At 42.0% G+C, this 21065-nt stretch overlaps 1 protein-coding gene across 3 annotated transcripts in view; it reads right to left on the reverse strand.

The window, feature by feature from the left end:
• The window catches only part of ptprda (protein tyrosine phosphatase receptor type Da), a 199021-nt gene that overhangs the window by 24903 nt on the left and 153053 nt on the right, over window positions 1-21065 (reverse strand). For 2 of the 3 annotated variants that reach the window (XM_085935833.1, XM_085935841.1), the window contains 7 exons: window positions 12118-12306; window positions 7960-8070; window positions 5160-5429; window positions 2953-3534; window positions 2550-2695; window positions 2340-2484; window positions 468-773 (listed from right to left, as the gene is read on the reverse strand). In XM_085935833.1, the coding sequence (XP_085791959.1) occupies window positions 468-773; window positions 2340-2484; window positions 2550-2695; window positions 2953-3534; window positions 5160-5429; window positions 7960-8070; window positions 12118-12306 (1749 nt within the window). Of the gene's footprint in view, window positions 1-467; window positions 774-2339; window positions 2485-2549; window positions 2696-2952; window positions 3535-5159; window positions 5430-5502; window positions 7920-7959; window positions 8071-12117; window positions 12307-21065 lie in introns of those variants that run through there. The other variant, XM_085935850.1, reaches the window with a different exon arrangement.

Raw genomic sequence — 21065 nt, forward strand, 5'->3', positions numbered from 1 at the left:
TTGAAAATCACAAAATTGCAGCGTTAATATTTCAACAATGGTAAAAGGGGTAGCAAAAATAGGTCTGGCGACTGACCTAATTGTAAAACATTAAAAATGGGTAGAGTGGGAAAAACATGTGGAGCCAAAAGAGTGGCTTCAAGCGGATCAAAGCTTGAAGCGCAACAAGAATTTTTGGCTATGAAGCAAGCAAAAACTGTATGATAATAAAAAATGATTCTAACACATCACAGCTGAAAAACAGTAAAAAAAGGTTTTCTGTCAGAAAAATTAAAAAGAACAAAAAAAAAAAATCCCACTATCCAATCTTCCAAAAAAAAAAGGAAGTCAATGTACCATGTGTTGAAATTGAGCCAAAAATGTTGGCCAAAAAGTCGATCAAAAGTCCAAAGAGTCTTGTTAGAAGCAGGCGGAAGGGATTATTAGTAACTTGTCATGGCGAGGCTTTGGAACTGAGGAACACATACCGTCCTCCTCTGTGCGGACCAGTTGCGGCGTACTTTGCGGCCCGGCTCCGACGTCCGTGTGAGCAGTAACTGTCACGTGGTATTCTGTCCATTTTTCCAAGTGTTCCAAAAGGTACTGCAAGCTCTCCGGGGGGATGTCCAGAATCCGTTTCGTGGAGGTGTCCTCCCCTTCGATGGCGGCGTATTCGATGCTGTATCGGGTTATGATCCCGTTCTGCGATTCCATTGGGGGCGCCCGCCAACTTACCAGGATGCTCGTGGAAGTGGGACTAGAGCACCTGACCTCAGTGGGGGGGCCAGAGGGTTCTGCTTGGTGCGGTTTAAAACCAGTTGTTGTTTGGCGAGGCCATTGTTTGTTTTGATTTGGGGTTTTTGATTGTGGTGATGATTGTAGAAATATCCAATGGAGGGGGGAAAAAAAAGGAAAATAAAGAAAAATGAGGACAAAGCACAATGAAAGATGGAAGTGAACCAAAAAAGTGTAACACAAAACTGATGATGAATGAAAGGGTGTCGGTTGGAAAGAGGACAGCTGTGCCTTGTGTAAGTTACCTACGTACGTTAACATCACCTAACCCATAACTGTTTGACAATCAACTATGATCTTCTTGGTCAATGCAAATTTGGCAAGCAGTTACCATCAATCCAAAAACATAAAGGTTGATGCGTTCAATGGGTTTGTAAAGGAGAAAACTGCATTCGTCACCAACCTTTCCGAAGCCTGTTGGTTTGTGGTAAAAGCCTGATTGTACGACAAAGAAGCTTCCCAAGGAGACATGACTGTTTAGTAGATTCTCAAACATTAGCATCCATCCGACCGCACAATCTAGCCACGAGTGTTTAATACCTACCTGCTAGCTGCTAGCTTGTCTTTTACAGACCTCCCATTTACGCCAGATAACTCCAGAAAATAAAACGTTACGTAACTACTGAAACAACTTTCTGTGAGGCCGTTATTTTTAGCCTTTGATTTATTTGCTGGCCTTTTTAAAGGAGGCATATTGAGCATTTTCTTAGAATTTCAAACGTCTGTCTTAATACGTTTGGAACACACTTCTGGGGTGGGCGTGTCTCATGCAAATGAGCCATTGCTTACTCCACTCCATCAAGACGAGAAAAGGTTTTGCGACCATGACGTTATGTGAAGGTCATCAACAAGGCAATAATAGGGTGCGGACACAAGGCCCAACCACATTGCTAATTTTACCAAACAGTTTATCGGATGTTCGTCCACGTCTGCATTTTTCTGTCGTAATAATAATAATAATTATCTGTAATAATTATAATTGTGGGTGGTTCGATCAAAAATTACTGTAAGTTACGTACAACACGAAGTAGCTAAATTCATTGTCAGACATTTTGTTTCTTGTAACGGAGCTTAGAAAATATATATTTTTAAAAATCAATTGGAAATAACAGGTCCCCCTTTAAGATCCGCAGAGTTGCTTCTGGGCTTCACAGAAAGCTCATCCCATTCAGTTTTTTGGCATACAAGGTTGAGAGAAGGCTTACTAAAGGCCAAGAAGAGGCCTTTGGCTTTAAAGACGCTTGAGTGAAGCCCTCTTCAACCCCGTCTGCTCACTCCACATTATTTACAGGTACGATGCAGAAGCAAGAAAAGCCCTTCCTATGACACCGAGTACTTTAATGCAGAATTTTTCCGTCCAGCTGGTGCATTAACGCTCCTGTTGATGTTTATTTTCTCGGCTACGGTAATCCACTGATCACCGATTAGCGTTTTGAACAATATTAAAAACTGTCATTATTTGACCCACAACATAACAAGGGTGTTAAGGCCAGCTGTGTTGGCTGTTGTTGGTTTCCACTGGATATTTTAGAGACGTCACCCGGCGGATGTGGAAGAAAACCTACGTGTTTGCGGAGTCTCTGCGGAGATCTCGCTGGTGTACGCCCCGACGCCGTGCTTGCTACGGGCCGCCAGGCGGAAGGCGTATGTGGTGAAGGGCTTCAAGTCCTTCATGAGGTACGTGGAGGTTGGCTCGAAGCTGATTCGCCTCTGAAAAAGAGAAGGGATTGTCAAGTTGGTGAGGATTCAAGGGTCAAAGTTGTGAAGTGTGTTACCTCGTCTTTATCGTCCGTCTTCTTGTACAAGAGGTCGTATCCCGTGATTTGGTTCTCCTGTCCTGTCTGGACCGGCGCGACCCACGACAACAAAATGCTGGTTTCCGACTTGGCCTCGCCCTTGAAGTCCGTTGGTTGGGAAGGAACTAGGCATCAGAATGAAAAGATGTTGACATATTGAGCCGCGGTGGATTTTAAGAGACGGCTTATGTTGTCATCCAAAATAGTCGTAGCTAGAAATCGCAGCTAATTAAGTGGGAAGATGTGTTTTCCCACAACAAGTTATTTGCATTTCTTCTTCTTGGAGCTCTCCGGCTTAACTTTTGTTGACAGCCCCGACACGCAACTGGAACCGACTTTCGGAAATGTCTGTTTGCCAATGAGGAGATGAAAGCCAGCTCACCTCCCGTTTTCGCGATGATCTGAAGATCAGAAGAGAGAGGCCCGTCGCCAACCGAGGTGAAGGCCAGCACCTTGATGTAGTATGTTTTATTGGGGATGAGGCCTTGGATGGTGACAAAGTTAACTCCCCGGACGATTTGTTTCTCCCACAGGTTGACGTGCTGGTTGGAATCCAGGGTGTAGTACACTCGGTAGCCCATAATCTGCCCGTTGGGTTCCTCCGGTTCTTCCCAGTTAATGGCGACCGTTGTGGAGCTCAGCATTTGTCCCCGAACGCGGCGCGGCGCCGTACTGGGCGCCTGCTCGGCCGTTTTGGCCTCCACACTCTCGCTGGGCGGGCCCCTGCCAATGTTGTTGACGGCCACCACGCGGAACTCGTAGTCCGAGTAGGGGCTGAGGCCGCCCACGCTGTAGCGCGTTGTCGCCACACTGTCAATCTCCTTGTACGAGTCCTCAGAGTACTTGGATTTGTGTTGGACTATGTAGTGCGACACCGGTTCAGGATTTCCCGAATCCCAAGTCAGGGTGATGCTGGTGGCGGTGCGCTCGGTGACCACCGGGAGGCCAGGAGTCCTTGGCAATGCTGCAAAATTACAATATTGATCATTTCTGGAATATGTGAAAATCTGTGATCCCGATTTGTCATATGGACGCAACTTCTGGCAATGAAGAATAACTTATTCTGTCGGACATTTTTTTTCTTCATTAAGTATCGGTGGCCGGTATTGGCATATTTGATGACTTGGCCTCATACACTAAACCTACCCTAACCCAAATTATTGAGTTTTAGTGAGTTGTTTTGTTGTGAGAAGACAAAAAGTTAAGCCTGTCCTTCCCGAAACATATCGAGGAGTTTTATCTTTTCCTGGATGGTCAAGATTTTCCTCTGTCAAGACACATAAATGCTACTTCTTAAATGTTCATGACTTCATTTACTGTATATGAACTCATTTTTACAGCATTTTTTTTTTTTCAAATTAACCACAAAGCTAGTAAAGTAAAAAACATTTGCTATAAACTGCAAATATCGGTGATATAGCACAGATTTTTTTGACAGACAAGCAGATACTTGCTACAAAACACCGCGATATACAGCCAGGCGGGCCACGGAAGACGAACCGCTACATAACCAGGAAATATTGTTTATACGGCCAGCCCAGCGCGGCCGCTTGTGCATACAATGCTGCACGTTGTTCATCTCCGACACCAAGCTGCTTATCACTTGAATAATTTAGCGGCGGAATTTATGGCTTTAATTCCTCACGCGGCGGAATATACCAGCAATAGATTGTCTTTATACGCAGTCTGAACTATGCTAGAGGGGCCCCTCGCTGTCAGGCTGTTATATTGTGACTAATATCTCTGTTATGTCTCAAGAACAAGGAAAGCGTGTCCCTCGTGTGTATGGGGCGACGCACGCTCGCCATATTGTTCTCGTGCTCGTGCCGCACCGATATGATTGCCCTCAGATAACAAGTAGAGGGCCTCCAGAGGACGCCAAACACTCAGGCCTTCTTCTTATGTTGGCTTCCAGCTGTGAGATAAGTCCCAAACTCTTATTTCATTACGTTGACTGACTAGTGGTATATTTTTATTCATTGCTTTTTGCTATCTTTAACACTGACACCACTTTGTGATAAAAAATATATATAAATATTAATGCTGGTAATAATAACAGTTTAGTTTGTGGTATAAGTCCCGAGGATGAGTGATATTATCGTTATAAGTGGTCGCAGCAGGTGGTGGTAGTATGCAGTAGTATTAAATATTTATAGTTTTCTTTGATCTTTTTTTTTAATAGATAGAATTAGATCTAATTGGAGTTTTAATGAAAAGCTGTTGCTGTGGCAACGCTCTGTTCTTCAAGAAAGCAAAAAAACAAATTTTTAGGGTCTAAATATGCGCAAGAGGTCAAGATTTTTGGCAAACACATCAGGCCTGACATCAGCATTTGATTGGTTATTTTTAAAAACATGCTCAGCAGCGTCCCCTATATACATTATTTTAACAAAGCAGCCCCAGTTGTATGTTCCACTTTCAACATTTGGTGGCAGCTCAAGACCAACCAAAAAAGTATCCCTAAGCTAAAAAGTATCCATATGCTAAATTTTTCCATCATTTTTAATTTTCTTGAACATTTGGCAGGTATGGGTAGTAGTGTTATTATTACTAGTTGCAGGTGATGGTGACAATCCCAAAGACGAGTACCTTTGACAGTGATCTGCGCCACGGCCTCAATGACGCCCAATGTGGACATGGCCACGCATGTGTAGTTGGCCGACTGTCGCACGTCGGTTAGTTCCAGCACGTTGCGCCCGATGGGCATGTCGTCCTCGGGCGTTAGGTCCTCGGCGCCCAGCATCCACTTGACGTACGGCATGGGCGAACCCACCGCCACGCACGTGATGTTCACGCTGCCGCCCGGCATGATCTCGTTGTCCGTGGGCGGGATGGAGAAGCGCGGCGGCACCCGGCGCACTGCCACGGGACAAATAGACAAAGAGCCGGTTGAAATGATGCTCGTGGGAGAGCAGCGGTAGGATTTACCCACGTTGGACGCGTTGTGATTGATGAGCGATCGACACGAGGCCACGGTGCAGCGCGGCATGCAGGCGCACTGTACACGGCTACACGCACAACAACTTGGATGGGATGATCATCAGGATCATGACAACAATAATAATGATAATAGTAACAACAACACAAGGGCATTTCTTTTTATAAATAAACACTGGTCAACAAATATTTACACAATTTTTAAATCAGAGATGGCTGTAAACTTAAGTAGATGATTTTTTTGTGCTGGTTCCAAATGTTCAGCTTTTCAAAATATTGATATTAATATTAATAATAATATAAAAATAAAGTATATTTAGGTAATATTTATGAATTAAATGTTTGGTTTGACAACAGGTGATTATTTTGGGGCTTTTTTCTGAAACGTCATTGAACTACAACACAGTAAGATTTGTATTGCAAAAGTGTGTATAAATAATATTTTAAAAACAAAAAAATTAAAGTATCTAAAAAATTTGATGTGCTGGAAAAAAGTAGACATTTTAGAAATCAGCATCAAAAAGACACAAAATCATCCCTGATTAAAACGTTGCTGTTGACTGGTGTAATTGATTTATATTTAACAAAGAAATACATTATATATAATGTACAATATACTTGCATAATGTACAATATAATATAGCAATATAAATATATAATAAGTGTGTTGAGTCCTGATACTAATAACTCTTGAGCAACATAATGATGAAATATATAATTATATCAATAAATACACAAAGTTGCATCAACTAGTTGGTACTTATGAAGTAAATGAATAAAAATTTAAATTAAACTATATAACATTTTTTTCAACGTATCATACTTTAGTCAACTATTCAGTCTAGATTTATTGACATTAAATAAATGATACGTTTACACTTTCATTGTATTGTGTTGTGGTAGAATACAACTCATGGCAAAACAACAACAACAACAAAAAAAAGGCCAAACTTGAGAAACAAAAACTTGGTCACGCAAAAAAAAAATATCGACTGCACAAAATAAACAATGTTGCTGCTCCTCCTGTGCAAATAGCCGCCTTTCATCTTTGGCCATCACTTCCTGCGCTGAACCGCAAACCGAGCAGCTCGGTATGCTCGTTCATTATTAAATACTCTGGATTTAATTAATATCCAATTGGATGGCGTGCACGCGCTTCCCCACAGACATAATATTATACCCCTCATTTGAATATCATTACATTTGTGAGGGCTCATCGTAATAAGCCGCTATTCTTTCAAGGAGCCTCCCTTCAATCTCTTGGGGGCGAGGTTGCTTTCACAGCTTACCACTCGCATTTAGTGCCAATTACAATCAAGTACACATTCGTCATTAACGTCATTCAGGAAGCTTCCGTCAGTTTCGCTCAAGACGTCGCATTTCTCGGGATTTCCGGAGGCCAAGCAGGAACACTGACAACATGCAAATGAGATGCATATAATGGTCCTGCGTGAACCAATAATGACGACTGGGTGACACGTGAAACAATAACAACAATAGCACTTGAACATTTCTCGGAATGAAGAATGCGTTGCTGTATTTGGAGAGAAAGAAAACACACTAACCTTCTCGCAGCTCTGAAGGGGAGATGGAGGGAGGATTTTTTTGGAGGTACAAAAAAAAAATGAACACAAAGAATAAAGGAGAAAAACAAGGGGAGAGTAAACAGGCGTCCAGATTAATCAACTCAAAAGGACTTTGCCGTCTACACCCCGCTTGAAAAGCTTAAATCACTGACATTGAAGATTACTTGAATACTACACAGTCAAGTCCGAGTCAGAACAACACACATGAGACAAAAGTATTGAGACAATCCTTTTGAAAATGCGGTTCAATATATTATTATTTTTGATTTTTTTTATAAAAAATATATTTTTCATCTTACAAATTAAGGCACATTTGCAGCCAGGCCAATTCAAATGTATGTATAATTACAAGAAAAATTTTATAGCATCATACCCTCTCAAACTAAGCCGTACCATATGGAATCGAATCGTACTCCCACCGCGTCAAACCGAATCAAATGGTTCCACTCGAAACGTCTTGGATCATTTCGCACCCACGAATTGAAAACATATATTCACATGTATATTTATACTGCAACGTTCCTGCTCAAGTCCTTAAAATTATTTTTTGAATATGCCACTGACATACAGTATAGATTAGTTGGAAATGTGAGATAATGGTAAATTCCTTGATGTCCTCTCAATGCTGCTCAACGGGGAGGATTAGAAAGGGGGGAAAAAAGTCAGATCAAAACACCAAGCAATCCTCGCCAACTGGGCCGGGAAACGGGAAGGGCCGGAAAAAGGCGGAGCGGAGTGCATACTCTATAGGTTCACACATCAGTGCGGGTAAAAGTGCCAGAAAATAAATTGAAGAACTACTTACAACATAGAATGTGGCCTTCAGAGGATTTATCTACCAAAAACTTTCAACGCTCTTTTCGTACCTCGGACATAAAGGTTGGCCGGCGCCGAGTAGCGCGTCCCATCGTTGTTGGTGGCCACACACTCGTATTTTCCCTGGTCCGACTCCTCACTCTGCTCAATCTGCAGGGCTCCTGTTAGGGAATCACAGACAGGGCAGCAAAAGAGAATTAAAATGTGGCAGAAAAAACATAAAGAGGTATTCTTTATATATATATATTTTTTTTTATTTGACTTTTTTAGCAGCTCTCCTAATGACTAAATATGAAGGAATTGTTTCCGGAATCATTTGTTTGATCCACTAAGTTGGCCTACAGCCGAGTAGCTGCGCGTGGTCATCATGCAAGACTTGAAAAGACGTACACAGTGGAACCTCCAAAGTCCAACGCCATCTCGTTACGCCTTCTCCATCGTTCAATAATAATAATGATTTTTATTCCTACCCGGACTTTCCACTCTTTAGGGCAGGTGTTTTGCAATCTATGGCCCCAGGGCCATTTGTGGCCCACTGTCTATATTTAAGTGGTCTGCAGCATGTACAAATAAAATTACATTTGCATTTATTAAATGTCTTTTATATACTGTAGTGCTTGTGCAAATATTTTAGTTATTCAAATAACATTTGTCTTCATTTTTACAAGTAAATCCACTTTCTGCTCTCTTGTCAATGTCCAAATTGGAGACATTGATTCTCAAGCTGTTCAGTGCAGGGGCGGATAATTTCTGGTGGGTTCCAGGGTCTCGAACCACCCCAAAATTGAGTAAAACTATTTGACTTGTAGACAGCTAGGTGGCAACTAAAAATAAAAAAACAAACACATAGTGCTGATTTTGGTCTGCTTGATAGAATAAAGTAAAACAATTTTAAAGAGGTCCTTGCATCCTTCGATTTTAGGCCCTTCGAGAAAAACGTTTGCCTGCTTAAAGGCATTTGACTTTGGAGGTAGACTACAACTAACCTTTGAAAAATTTACAAAATTACACAGAATTCAAAAATAATGAGTTTGAAAAGACACTCATCCTAATGCCAATGTAGATAAGTAAGTAAGTTTTATATACAACATGTAAGTTGACTGGTCAATATGGGGGGATGAGTGGTACTGCTTTAGGGAGACATGGATCAAACAAAAGAGGTTTACAGTAGAAGAAAGCAGCAGAACAAGAAAGGACAATTGAAAGAAAGGAATTTTCGGAATGAATTTTTTTTTCCCCAGCATATTCAATCACAAATCGCGTACCATCTATTTTTTTTTCCATTTTGGAAAAAAGGCAGCATTTTGCAAAAAACAAAAAATAAAATTGCTGCTCATAAATGAGGAAAAAGAGCAATTGCAGGAGAATGCGAGGCAAATCCAACACATAACCCTCTGGAACAAAATGTTGTTTTTTTTGACATGCAAATCTTGGTCAAGAAATGTATGTCAGCGCAACTTACAACCTTGCGACAACCCCTAGCTGAAAAATAAAATACAAGTGTATTAGAGGACAAAATTCAAAATGCGGGCCCCTGAGTCAACAAGAACCAACCACTGCTTTTTTTTTTTTTTGGAGCTTCAAAAGACACCAATAAAAATCCACAATGGGATCAGCAGTGTGGTGTCACATTGACCAGACAAAAACAAACTGCTGCGGCTCCCCGGGTCAACATGGGCAAAAATTGAGCCAATGCATCCGCTTCCCTCCGTCCGACTCTACTGTTTTTCCCAAAGCCTGAAGACAAAAAAATAAAAAAAAGTCAAAAGCTCCAAAGAGGCAAGAAAAGTCAGAAAAATAGGTGTGAAAGAGGTAAAAAAGCACCGTAGAAACTTTATCAAAAAAGTGGTTGTTTGGGCTTTTTTGTAGAGGTACAGGAGAGGAGAGCAAGTAGAAGAAATGGGAAAAAATAGAATTTGGGGGGCGGGGAGGGGCGTTGACTCCACAGCAAGAACAGCTAAGGGGGGGAAAAATGCTTGGTTGTTTTAGTTGGACAAAAAGAGGGACGCATGATTTGCTATATGGCAAACAAAAATGGAAAGAGTTTGACAAAAATAATTGTCATTGGATATGCTTTTTGTTGTTGTTGGAGCCGAGGCAAGCATATCACAACTGGGCTGGTGAAAGCGGAACTTAACGTGTGTGTGTGTGGGGAGGGGGGACATAGATGGAGTCGAGTCAACAAAACAGGACAACTCAGAAAAAGGGGAAATGCCATGGCGACCGAGAAACAGGACAAACATGGAGAGTGATTGTGTCGAGTGGACGGCAGTGACAGCAAGAATGAACTTTGGATTGTTTTTCATTCTGCGAGCGTCAGTTCAGCACGCTTACCTCTTATTGGCGTACCACCTGGGTGGATAATATGAATGCAAATAAGATTAGAAAGAAGAAGCATTAGTACGTGTGTAGATAGAGGTGGGAGGGGTGGGGGGGTGGGGGGAGGGGAGGGGGTTTGGAAGAAGAAAATTTTCAACAGTAAATAGAAGATACTGGAGGAGAGAGACAGGAGAGAGAAAGTCAGAGAATAAGAACGTTCTGTGCAGGAGTCATCATTGCGAAATCACAGGAACTTTTTCACGTGGAGGAGTTTCTGAAGACCGTCTAGTGAAGGGAAAAACTCTGGAGGCCTTGTGTGCTTCCTGTCCCATTGTGCCTTTTGGATTTTTTTACCATTAAAATAAAATCAATAAAAGTGTCAGCTCAGTGAAAGCGTGTGAGCATGTGAGCATGTGAGTGTCGCTCTCTACCGGTGATTGTTGTAAGCCTAAAGTCATCTGTTAGTAAAATACATGCCATGCATTTTTAATCATTGTTGGAAACATGAGAATTAGTGGGAGAGGTGATGTGCGCTTTAGAGCTAAGCACTTACCAAAGGATTCTGTAGATTAAAAAAAAAAAACATATAGAGAGAAGAAAGACATAAGCGTAAGAATATGATTATATTCTTAAGTCGTTGCTTGATAAAAGGCGTCGTTAAATGAAAATCATCATCATCATGGCCCAAAGTTAGTTCGTTTTCTTGGAAACAAACAAAAAAAAAAGGACAAGGTGGTCAAAGACACGTCGTAAAGCTGCAGAACATAAGTTGCTTTGGGGGTTTGGATACACTGTCAGAAATAGGGGTACTTTAGCTAGTTGGTGGGTTTGTGGAAGTACGGGTACCATCGGAATGGAATGATGTCATAAGAGCTTAATGGCTATAAAGTTACCATGGGGAGTTAACGGGTCTGCAAACTACGATAGAGAAGTTGATAGGAATGGCTAACAGGATGTTAATCGTTTTCTAGGAAAAGGCATGAAGTCAATAAAAGCCAAACAATTCTATTCAATGCAGCCTAAAAGGCGCTATCCCACTGAGTGACGAGCAATTGCGAATGTTTTCCGAAGGCAGTGAACGTTGTTTGTTCAAAGTCGCAAACGTTCGCCAAAAAGTTCAACAGACGTTCGGCTACTTCAGTAGTGATTTTTCTTGTCGCAAAGTTTAAAATTCCCTTACCACGTGGAAATTCGGTTGAATGTTGGTGAACATTTGCGACCTTGAACGAACCCCGGCAACTATTCTCGCAACTATTCACCGCTCCGCTGGATCGGAACTTAAACAATTGTAGCCCCAAAAGGTAGAACAGGCATTGATGCTTACTCATACACCTCCAAAGAGTTACTCATCTGACTTGTGATGTAAATTTCCCAAGGCAAAAAAGGGTACAGGTACGTTCCCAAGGTGAGGATGGCATCCCAGTGACAAGTTGTTGTACCCCTAAAGATGATTTTTCTGAGAGTGTAGATTATGTCAAACTACAACAAAAAACACATAGCTGCTATATAGACCGTTATTCTTCAAATTGGATTCCAATAAAGGTCCATATACCACAGACAAACAAACAAAAACCATCCTAGAACTTCCTCAACACGATTTTGTGTTTATTATCAACTTAAAATCAAAAGAATGGACTCACAGAAACAAAAGACCGACACAGCCGAAAAGAAAAAAAAACCAAAATTGGTTATAGCCAACACATGAGGGTCGACAAATCCCAACAGTCTAACGACAAGACCGGAAGAAAAGGTGGGACACACTGGGATACACTCAAACAGGAAATAACGGAAAATACCATCACCTACAAAAAAAAAATCAAATGGGAAGTTAAATTAAGAAGGACAGAGAAGACAGCGAGAAGATCTTTGATGACAGAGAAGAAACCTACCTGATCTGAGCTGTTTAATGCGCCCGTTGTTGTTGGTGGTATTGACGGGGAGGAAGTCTTTAAACCAGGAGATATCCGGGTCCGGGTTACCGCTGGCGGCACAGAGCATGGTGGCGGTTCGAGTTCGCTCCACCACTTTTAGTTGTGGGCCCATGTCTATGGTGGGGAAACCAAGGGGCAGCTGGTCCTCTGGGGAGAAACAATTCTTATGTGAGACACGAGTCTTGAGATTTAAACGAGGGTGCTTAATGCCACTGGACCTATAGTGTTTTGTGTTATGGTCCATGACTGAACCCAAAACTGTGACCTTAAAGTGAAGGTACATATTGTCACACCCTGAACTAAACCCCCGGAGTTACCCAATGAACCAAAACCCTGAGAACCCCAAAGACCCAAGAACAAAGTTGGGGTATAATTTCTATAGACCTAGTCTTTTAGTGGATGCTGTCACGGCACCGATTCCAACTCCGGTTGGAAGGAACCACTCAGTGAAATGTATTTTCATACAACATAAGTAATTCGTAAGAAGCATCCATGTTTGCTTCCTGTTATTAGAAAAACAAACATCACACAAAGAGCATCTTCTCTAAAGCACATTTTACTGGAGTGAAGGCAGAGACAAGAAAGCAAACAGTCAATTCCTCCTTAAAAAGAAGGGGGGGGAAAAAAAGCCAAATTAGTTTCTTAATGGCGGGCACCATGGTCTCCTAATAAAGCACTTTTTGATGTTCACTTAGAACGGCAGGTGGCTTTTTGCTGCCGGGCAAACCAAGGACACACTGATTCCTCAGGATTTTAGATGTTTGGTCTTTCAAGTCCATAATCCCCACACGCAAAATTATACGAGGTAAATCCAAACCCAGCGATTGTTACGTTGTTTATTTTCCGAGCAAAGCGACAGACAAACGGCCATTATGTTGACGTTACATTCCCACCATACGGCTAATTGCCATCTTTTTCCGAAGCATTTTTCGCCATTCTGGGAAAAGGCTTCGCAAGACACGCCATCTATGTCCACACGCCGCCAAATGACAATCATGGCCGACTTCCAACAATGCTTTTGGGTACTTGGCATCGCAAGCCAGCGTCATGGATAAATCTCAGAGAAGTAAAAACGTGTTTATGAGCAAGTGACTTCAGAGTGAACCGCAAACTTTTCCCCTAAGCAATTCTGATGTCCCTACTTAAACTACCCCAGAAAATGTTTGTTGTTTATGAAGACCACACACCGGATAAAATCAGATCTTTCTGCTTCTACACATATTTACTCGATTCCACAGTTGGACTAATATGAAACCGATCGATATCCCGAAGCGAGCCACAAGCGGCATTGCTGTATGTCCGATGTAATAAGAGTTGTAACAAGCCATGAAAACTACACAGTAAAAGTCTGTTGGATCTCCAAGCAAAGTGTTTACAATATAACAATATACCTCATATGATGATTAGAAAAAATAAATCTGCCCAACAACACGTCGACCGATTGATACGGAAATGAACGGACAGGTTCATCAAAACATGACGGATGAAAAGTGATCTGGAAGTCGCACTCATGAGGGATCTTTTCCAGCATTTCCTCATAAAAAAATGTGCGAGGGGCCGTTCGGTGGTCCGTGTAGCTTTCATTTGTTTCCAAGCAGGAAGTTGATCGGCCTCCAAGCGGGCCAATGATGTGCTACAAATGATGATGGCCCTGGCTTTGAAAATGTCATTTAGACCACAAAAATGGTGACATCAAGCTAGGGAATGTGATGGCAAATGCAATGCGGCCAGTCTCCCTCACGTTACAAAGTTACCATGACGATAATAAATACAGGACGGGAAATTAATCACATTCGTTGGCGTTGGGTGCGATTAGCCGTGGCGCGTCACGAAAGCTCTGTCAGATTTTCCCACCCTACAAGGCCAAGACATTGAAATGAAATCAGACTGCAGGGTTCCTTTTAGCTTTGGCAAAAACTTGTGAGCTGGTCGTTAGCATTTCAAATGTAGCGCTTGAAAAGCTTCACATTAAAATAGCTGTTAGTCAAAGATGTAATTAACAGGGAAGCAAATCCCCCCCTTCCCTCCCTCTTGGTAATTCTCGCTAGCTGAGCACTGCAATCTCAAGGACAGTCTAAGAGAAGGGCAACTGCTGCTTTACACATCCATACTGTATATTCAACAATAGCTCGGCACACTAAATGAGATGGAAGCGAGAGAAATGCTGAAGTCACCTTCTATAAAAGTGCTGAGCGCTGGTGCTTGCTATGAAAAGACCCCCAATGACAATTTGCACACATTAGCCACCGCCGTCGCTATCGGGCCGCATGAGTGCCAAGTGTGAAAGGGACGTTGGCTCCAAAAGTACCTCAGCGAGCAGATTCCCGCTGATGACAGAAGGCCACTGGACATAAACTCCGAGCCATTAGAAGATTATATCGATTGATCACTCATACGCAAAGTATGGAGGTGAACTCTCGGTTCTCGTGTACGACAACGCCGGTTGTTTTGAGTACTTCCATTGCTAATGCGTGCGGGGGAGAATTACGCGTTGTTAGCGTGTAGCTGGTTGAGAAACAGAATAAATCACAGTGCTTATATCGCTCCTGTTAGGTTGTTGTTGATCAGAATTCAACATTTCAGACCGTGATTTAGTTGCGCTTTAGCTTGAATTTGTTAGAGCTCGGCAGAGTGTAATTTATAAAATCGACACTGATGTCAGAGGGTAACAACGCAGCTTAGCTCAGGGTTGCTAGTTTTTGGTAGTAGAGGACTCGCGTCACATGACTTGGACTTGAGTCGACCAGTTGCTAATTTTCTGATTTTGGCGGGGAACATTACAGCTTAGCCAGGCTTGCTAATTTTTAAGGTGGAGGAATCGAGTCACATGACTTGGACTTGAGTTGACGTCATTTGCAAATTTTCTGATTTCAGCGGGTAACAATACAGCTTAGCCAGGGTTGCTAGTTTTTAAGGTGAAGGACTTGAGTCACATGCTTTGGACTGGAGTTGACTTCAGGTGCTAATTTTCTAATTTCGGCGGGTAAGGCGTTGACTTCAGTTGCTAATTTTCAAATTTCAGCGGGTAACAACGCGGCTTAGCCAGGGTTGCTAGTTTTTAAGGTGAAGGACTTGAGTCACATGACTTGGACTGGAGTTGACTTCAGGTGCTAATTTTCTAATTTCGGTGGGTAAGGCGTTGACTTCAGTTGCTAATTTTCTAATTTCAGCGGGTAACAATGCGGCATTGCCAGCGTTGCTAGTTTTCAGAGGTGAAGGACTCGGGTCACATGACTTGGACTTCAGTTGCTAATTTTCGTACTCGTGTCTTGCTTGGTAGTATAAAATGCATTCCTATGCTGCACTAGGCCAACTCCCTGGGCGCTTTTGTCATAGGCGCGTGTCTTATCGCTGACAGGTGTGTGTAAATAGCCAATCTGCAACGAAAACTCGAGTTCAGAAAGTTGAATTGTGTTTTCGTATGCTGGAAGCACTGCATTTGAAGCTTTCGCAACTCTTTCCCGAGAAACCCCCGTCAGTCAAATTGTGACTTGAGTTCCGTGGGTGCCGCACAAGAATTGGATTGTGTTTGACCCTCTTTCTTCGCTATAGTGGAACAAGACGATTCACCCCGTGCTGGAGAGGTTACTCTTCATCGAGAATCCCTGCAGGCTTTTGAAAAGCTATATTTGTTGGAAGTATTTAAGTGGCTACAATCCCCTCAGCTTGCCTCCGTCGAGGCTGTCGCAGGTCACTTGCTGGAGAAAAGCGTGTGACGAGACGTATTGTTTGCAAACTCTTTGCAGCCAAGAATGCGGGATTATGAATTCTTCCATTCTTAGACCGCTTTCTACACTGATCTGCCCTGAAGGTTATTCTTGCCCAGTTTAGGAATCAATCTGATTCTCCCTGCCCCTCCCCTGATATGATTGAAGCCTGCGCAGAAAGCAGGCCAGAAAACATTACCCGCCGAATGTGTCAGCAGCAAGCTATTTTTCGCCCCTTTCCACGCCGAAGCGTATCACTTCAAGTTGAGGGACACTGATCAAAGCGTTTTCCACGCTCAAAAATCCAAAAGGAGATAGGGAAATGTTGGCGGGTGGGAGGGAGAGGGTTGTTGCTAATCATGTGAATCGTAGCACAGTGCTAACAAGGACGTCGTCTGGAATTGGCTCGTTTCATGGCTTGCAAATGCATTAGCTGACCTAGAAGGAAATAGGATGGCCACTTTCCGACGTTGCGGAGATAGGAGAGCTTCTCATTGTCGGTCTTTCCTCAGTTTGATAGCTCGCAAAACAGCTTTTTTGTAAAGCTAGTCTTTAATTTTATAATGGTCTCTTCTCCCTCCCAAATGCTACAGCTAGCGGTTTTACGAACAGATTAGCTGTTAAGTCGCAAAACAACTTTTTTTGTAAAGTCAGTCTTTAATTTGTGTCTTTAATGTTTTACGAACACATTAGCTGTTATAGAGTCACCATTTGTAGCCAAGTGGGGCAGTGGGAAACCAATAAACTAAAGAAATTCCCAAAATAGAAGTCTCGCCGGATCTGAAGTTGAGAGGCCTCGTGTTAGCGTGTTAGCCCGTTTTCCATTAGGACTCTTTCGTGTGGGATGTTAGCAGGCATGAATGACGAGTCCCCAAGAAAGCTTTTAACATGATCAAATATTAAAATGTCCACAACCGGGAGATTTTTCTTCCACTCAACTCGGGTGGACACGTTTGCCTTTTGATGTATGCAGTAGGTGCTTGTCTCCGACGGATGATACGTCGCCCGGAGTTGTGACCCCAAAAGATGGCAACAAGATTTTTCAAATGCAAAATGGTTGCCTCTTGGCTCAAAAAAGAATCGCTGTCGATGTTTTGTTTGTGCGATTTCTATCAATCATTTGTTTCATCGTTTCAACATTATCACAAACGGCATCACATACGCTACGATAACTAAGTGGGTGGTAGAAAGTCCCATAGTTACCCCCCGCCCCACATCCAAAATAAAAAATCATATCCGTTAAGTAAATTATCCAAGAAGCTTCTGGAACGCCCCAAGCTTGCGAGGCGTAACAGCACTTAAGCTAAGAGCGGACCTGTTCCTCCTCACACTCGATTACAGCAAATTAAAATTAGCTGGCTGAGCCAAATCTGGCACATTTGCAGCAATCTTTAATTGCTACTTTTCCACCAGTTGACTCAAAGCGTTGGGAGAACTCAAGGCAACGTCTTCGTCCGATGTTTGGGAACATATCGAACGGCTTGTTTTTTCCCGTCCGCGGCGCAAGGTTGAATTGTCGACACACTGGCGTGCGCTTTATTAGAGCGTAGCGCTGAGCATTTTGTTCCCTCTTATTGGATTACTTAAGCGGCATCTTCCCAGAGCTGCTCCCCCGGGGGTCCTATTTGGGCTGCAGAAGCTCTTTAATCTGATTCCCGGCTGGACAACATGTGTAAGCGAGCAGCGCTGGCTTATAGCCGTACCTCGCGGCGTTATTTAGTCACCGCTTCTGCTTCTTGACTTGGCAGCAGCAACGTGACAACCGTGTTGAATTTGTGCAGAGCTACCAGTGAAAAGCGCACTTGGCCGAGCTAAAAATCAACTTGGGCTCGAGAGCAAACAAATCAATCAAAAATATTCCGATGGATTTGTGGGAGATGGGGGATCTTCAGCGAGGGCTAAAATAAGTTTGGATTTTTTATTATGGTTGTTTTTATTTCATTTTGACTTTTTTTTGAGTTTGAATACATTTTTGGAGCAGTTTTTTTTTTTATGTAAAGTTTTTAGTTCTAATATTAGTATTCATTGTTTATTTCATATATATGGGATGGTTGTTGAGTTGAGTGCAAGGTATTTAAAAAAATAATCCATAAGTATAGTTTAATGAAGTTTGACTGTCCTTTTTCTGTGTGGACATGGAACAATAAGGAAATAAGTAAATAAATAAATAAATAAATACATTTAAAATGAAACCCAAATAATCATGTTTTGATATGAACTGACAATGACCAAAACAAAGGAATTTTTTTTCTACAGTTTTAGTTTTATAAACATGTGATGTAGTTTCAGTTTTTAGCCTATTTTTGTTTTTTTCCTCATGAATTTTTTTTTCAGTTTTAGTTTCGTTAGTTTCTGTTAGCATGGAAGCAAGTCTCGACCAGTTTGTCTATTAAATTCATATTCCAACTAAGAGAAACTGGATAATTTGTTTTTTTGATAACAAGTGCTTTCCGTGATAACGCGACGGGAGTCGGCTTGTTCTGACTTGCCGTCCCTCCATAGGCCTTTGCGACTCCAGCAGATGATTTTCCCAGCGACTGAGAGGTCTGACATCAATCTCGCCGGCGCTTGCTTGGTCTTAATTAACTCACCATAACTTGCAGATACTGATTGGACCGCCTTGATTTACCATGTAATATGGAAAGGGGTGTTTTGTGTTTTTTCTCCCCTTTTTGCCCAGTGAGGAGATCAATTTCCGTAGGGACAGCAAGTGCCCATCTTTTTAATAAGACTAATGATTAGCTTGTTCATTTTGGACGTACGACAAGCCGAGTTTGGACCAAGATTGTTTTGGTAATTGATGAGGAATTCTTTTTAGTAATGTATTCCAAATTAATATAGCTTTATTGTTTTTTATTTATTTTTAGTTACCTTTTTAGATTTGTGTCATGTATTCTTTTGGATGGATTTAATTAATTCCTTTCTTTAAATTAAAAAAAATCCCAATTTTCCATTGTTCTCTTATTGATGATTTTTTTAGTCATATTTATATTTTGGTTCATTTAAAACATCACAGTGGATTCTAATTTTTGAATTTTTTTGGGCACTATTCATATTTTACACTGCTCTTTTTAGTTATTTTTTGGCACTTCCTTTAAAGTAATTTTTTACTTTTTAAATTTTTTTTCCAATAATATATATTTTTTTTACAGTCTTTTCGAGTTCATTTTATTTCGACTTGTTGGCTTGCTTATTAGATAGATCTTTGTTTTCGTGGCCCCACGTGGCAATGATGCAATTACACATTTGTGAGTGAAGCAAGCATGTTGCATTCTATCTAACGTGAGAATGCCCGTTTCTTGTTAAGTCTTCCCAGAATACAAACGAGGTTGCCTTTGCCATTCCCACTTGGTAAATAATGACAAAAAAGCGCTCATTTTCTCCGAATAATGGCCGCTCATGTAGCTGCTGCGTCCATTGTACGCAGAATGATGCACCTCCCAGTTTTCTTTTTTTGGTCGTTGTTACACCCCCCCCCCCCCACCACCACCACCGCAGCTCTCCACCTCACCCTTCACTGGCAAAATGAAATTGATGCTTTCTGTTTTCCCGTCACAGGAGAGCGCCTTCTCATTTTCCGCTCTCTCTGTCGACTTGTACACAGCAACGTAAGTTTGTTGCTATTTGTGTGTGTGTGCGTGTGTGTGTGTGCAGGCAGGAAATGGCTGTTGACAGCATAATGGGGGTATGAGGATGCAATATAAATCCTTAATCATGCCTGAATCATGAACTCCAACAACCCAATGCACACATCATCCGGAAGCGAAGCTAGCTAGCCTCAGGGGATGTTTCCTTTTGGCTGTTTTCCTTTAGTTTGCATGAAGATACACACAGTTCTTTTTATTTAGTTTTCAGATTCTTGTCGTTTTCATTCCTCTTGAGGCATTGCTGTTCGTTCTTAAAAGTGATTTCTGATTGGATTGTTGAATCATTTGCCAATGCCGTTACATCGACTGCATCACCAGAAAATATGTCGGTAGCTCTTTCGGTGTAATCTGTATTTTATTCAAATATTTGCGTTCGTGTGCACGGAGGCGACAAAGGATTTCTCCAGTGCTCGCTCTCGTATGTCCTACAATGATGGGAAAATGAAAATGGCAATAAAGATGCTAATGCTAGTGAAGTAGCTTCGATGTGTTATTTGCGTGCGTGCAAAAGGTGCAAAATATTGTGCGATGCAAACGCGCCACCTTTTTCTACCAATCGGCCTTTTGTTAGCTCACCGGGGAGATGAGGCGGCCGGTGATGGCGGGAGGATTGACGCAGACGCAGCCTGGGAGCTCATTTGATGCTTTGTGTAATTGTGGCATAAAATGGCGTGCACTTCACTCAGATGGCCACTCTCCAAAGCTCCCCGCGCCATTCCAATCATATTTGATATACAAACAAAACAGATGACTTTTATTTTTATTTTTTTTGCTGGGTAGGGCAGGAATATTATTTCGTAAACCCCATTGCCATCCATCGGTCTACCTTGGCAGAGGTCTGTGCTGCCTTTAAAGTTTTTTTGGGGGGGACCTAATAACACGACATGGACAAACGTCGATGAGACAGACTAATCATTCAATTGAGGGTTTTGTTACACACCTTAACCTTATTCCACAATCCCCCTTCAGACTTGGCAGGGGGCATTTTTATCATTTTCGTACATAAAAGCAGCAGTTTTGGCTCGCTTCACACGGTCAAGTCACAGCACAGCTAATTTGAAATCATTAAAAACAGCCGCCGGTGAAGGAACAGACGTCAATTTGCATAATTTAACTGGCATCTTAATTATTGTGTCAAGATATATGCAAATGAGTTCAAATCCAGAAGAAACTTAGTCGGCTGACGGAGAATGGACTTATCACGTTGCGCAAAAAAACCCCCAAAATTGTGAAACCTTGTTCATTTTGAACAAAGGTGACCTTGATGAGAAAGCGTCCTTTATGCTCAGCTGGAGATAGTTCTCCAGTAAAAAGAAACATCATTCTTTCTTAAAATGAAACCCAGTGGCAGCAAACACAATGAAAGCAACAGTGGCCCCAAAATTGAACTCTGTGGAACTCCAGACGGGTTGGGCTGAATGGGACTAACACAAACAGTTTGGTCCACGAAATAAAATCCAAACCACTTGAAAACGGCAATGAATGAGTTAACCCGTTGACTCAAAGTGTGTACTGAAAAACCTCCAAGCGGAATATCCTTGACCAAGCGGGG

This window comes from Syngnathus leptorhynchus, chromosome 2 (assembly GCF_054491065.1).
Source record: "Syngnathus leptorhynchus isolate UIUO chromosome 2, UIUO_Slep, whole genome shotgun sequence".
Classification (NCBI taxonomy): Eukaryota; Metazoa; Chordata; class Actinopteri; order Syngnathiformes; family Syngnathidae; genus Syngnathus; species Syngnathus leptorhynchus.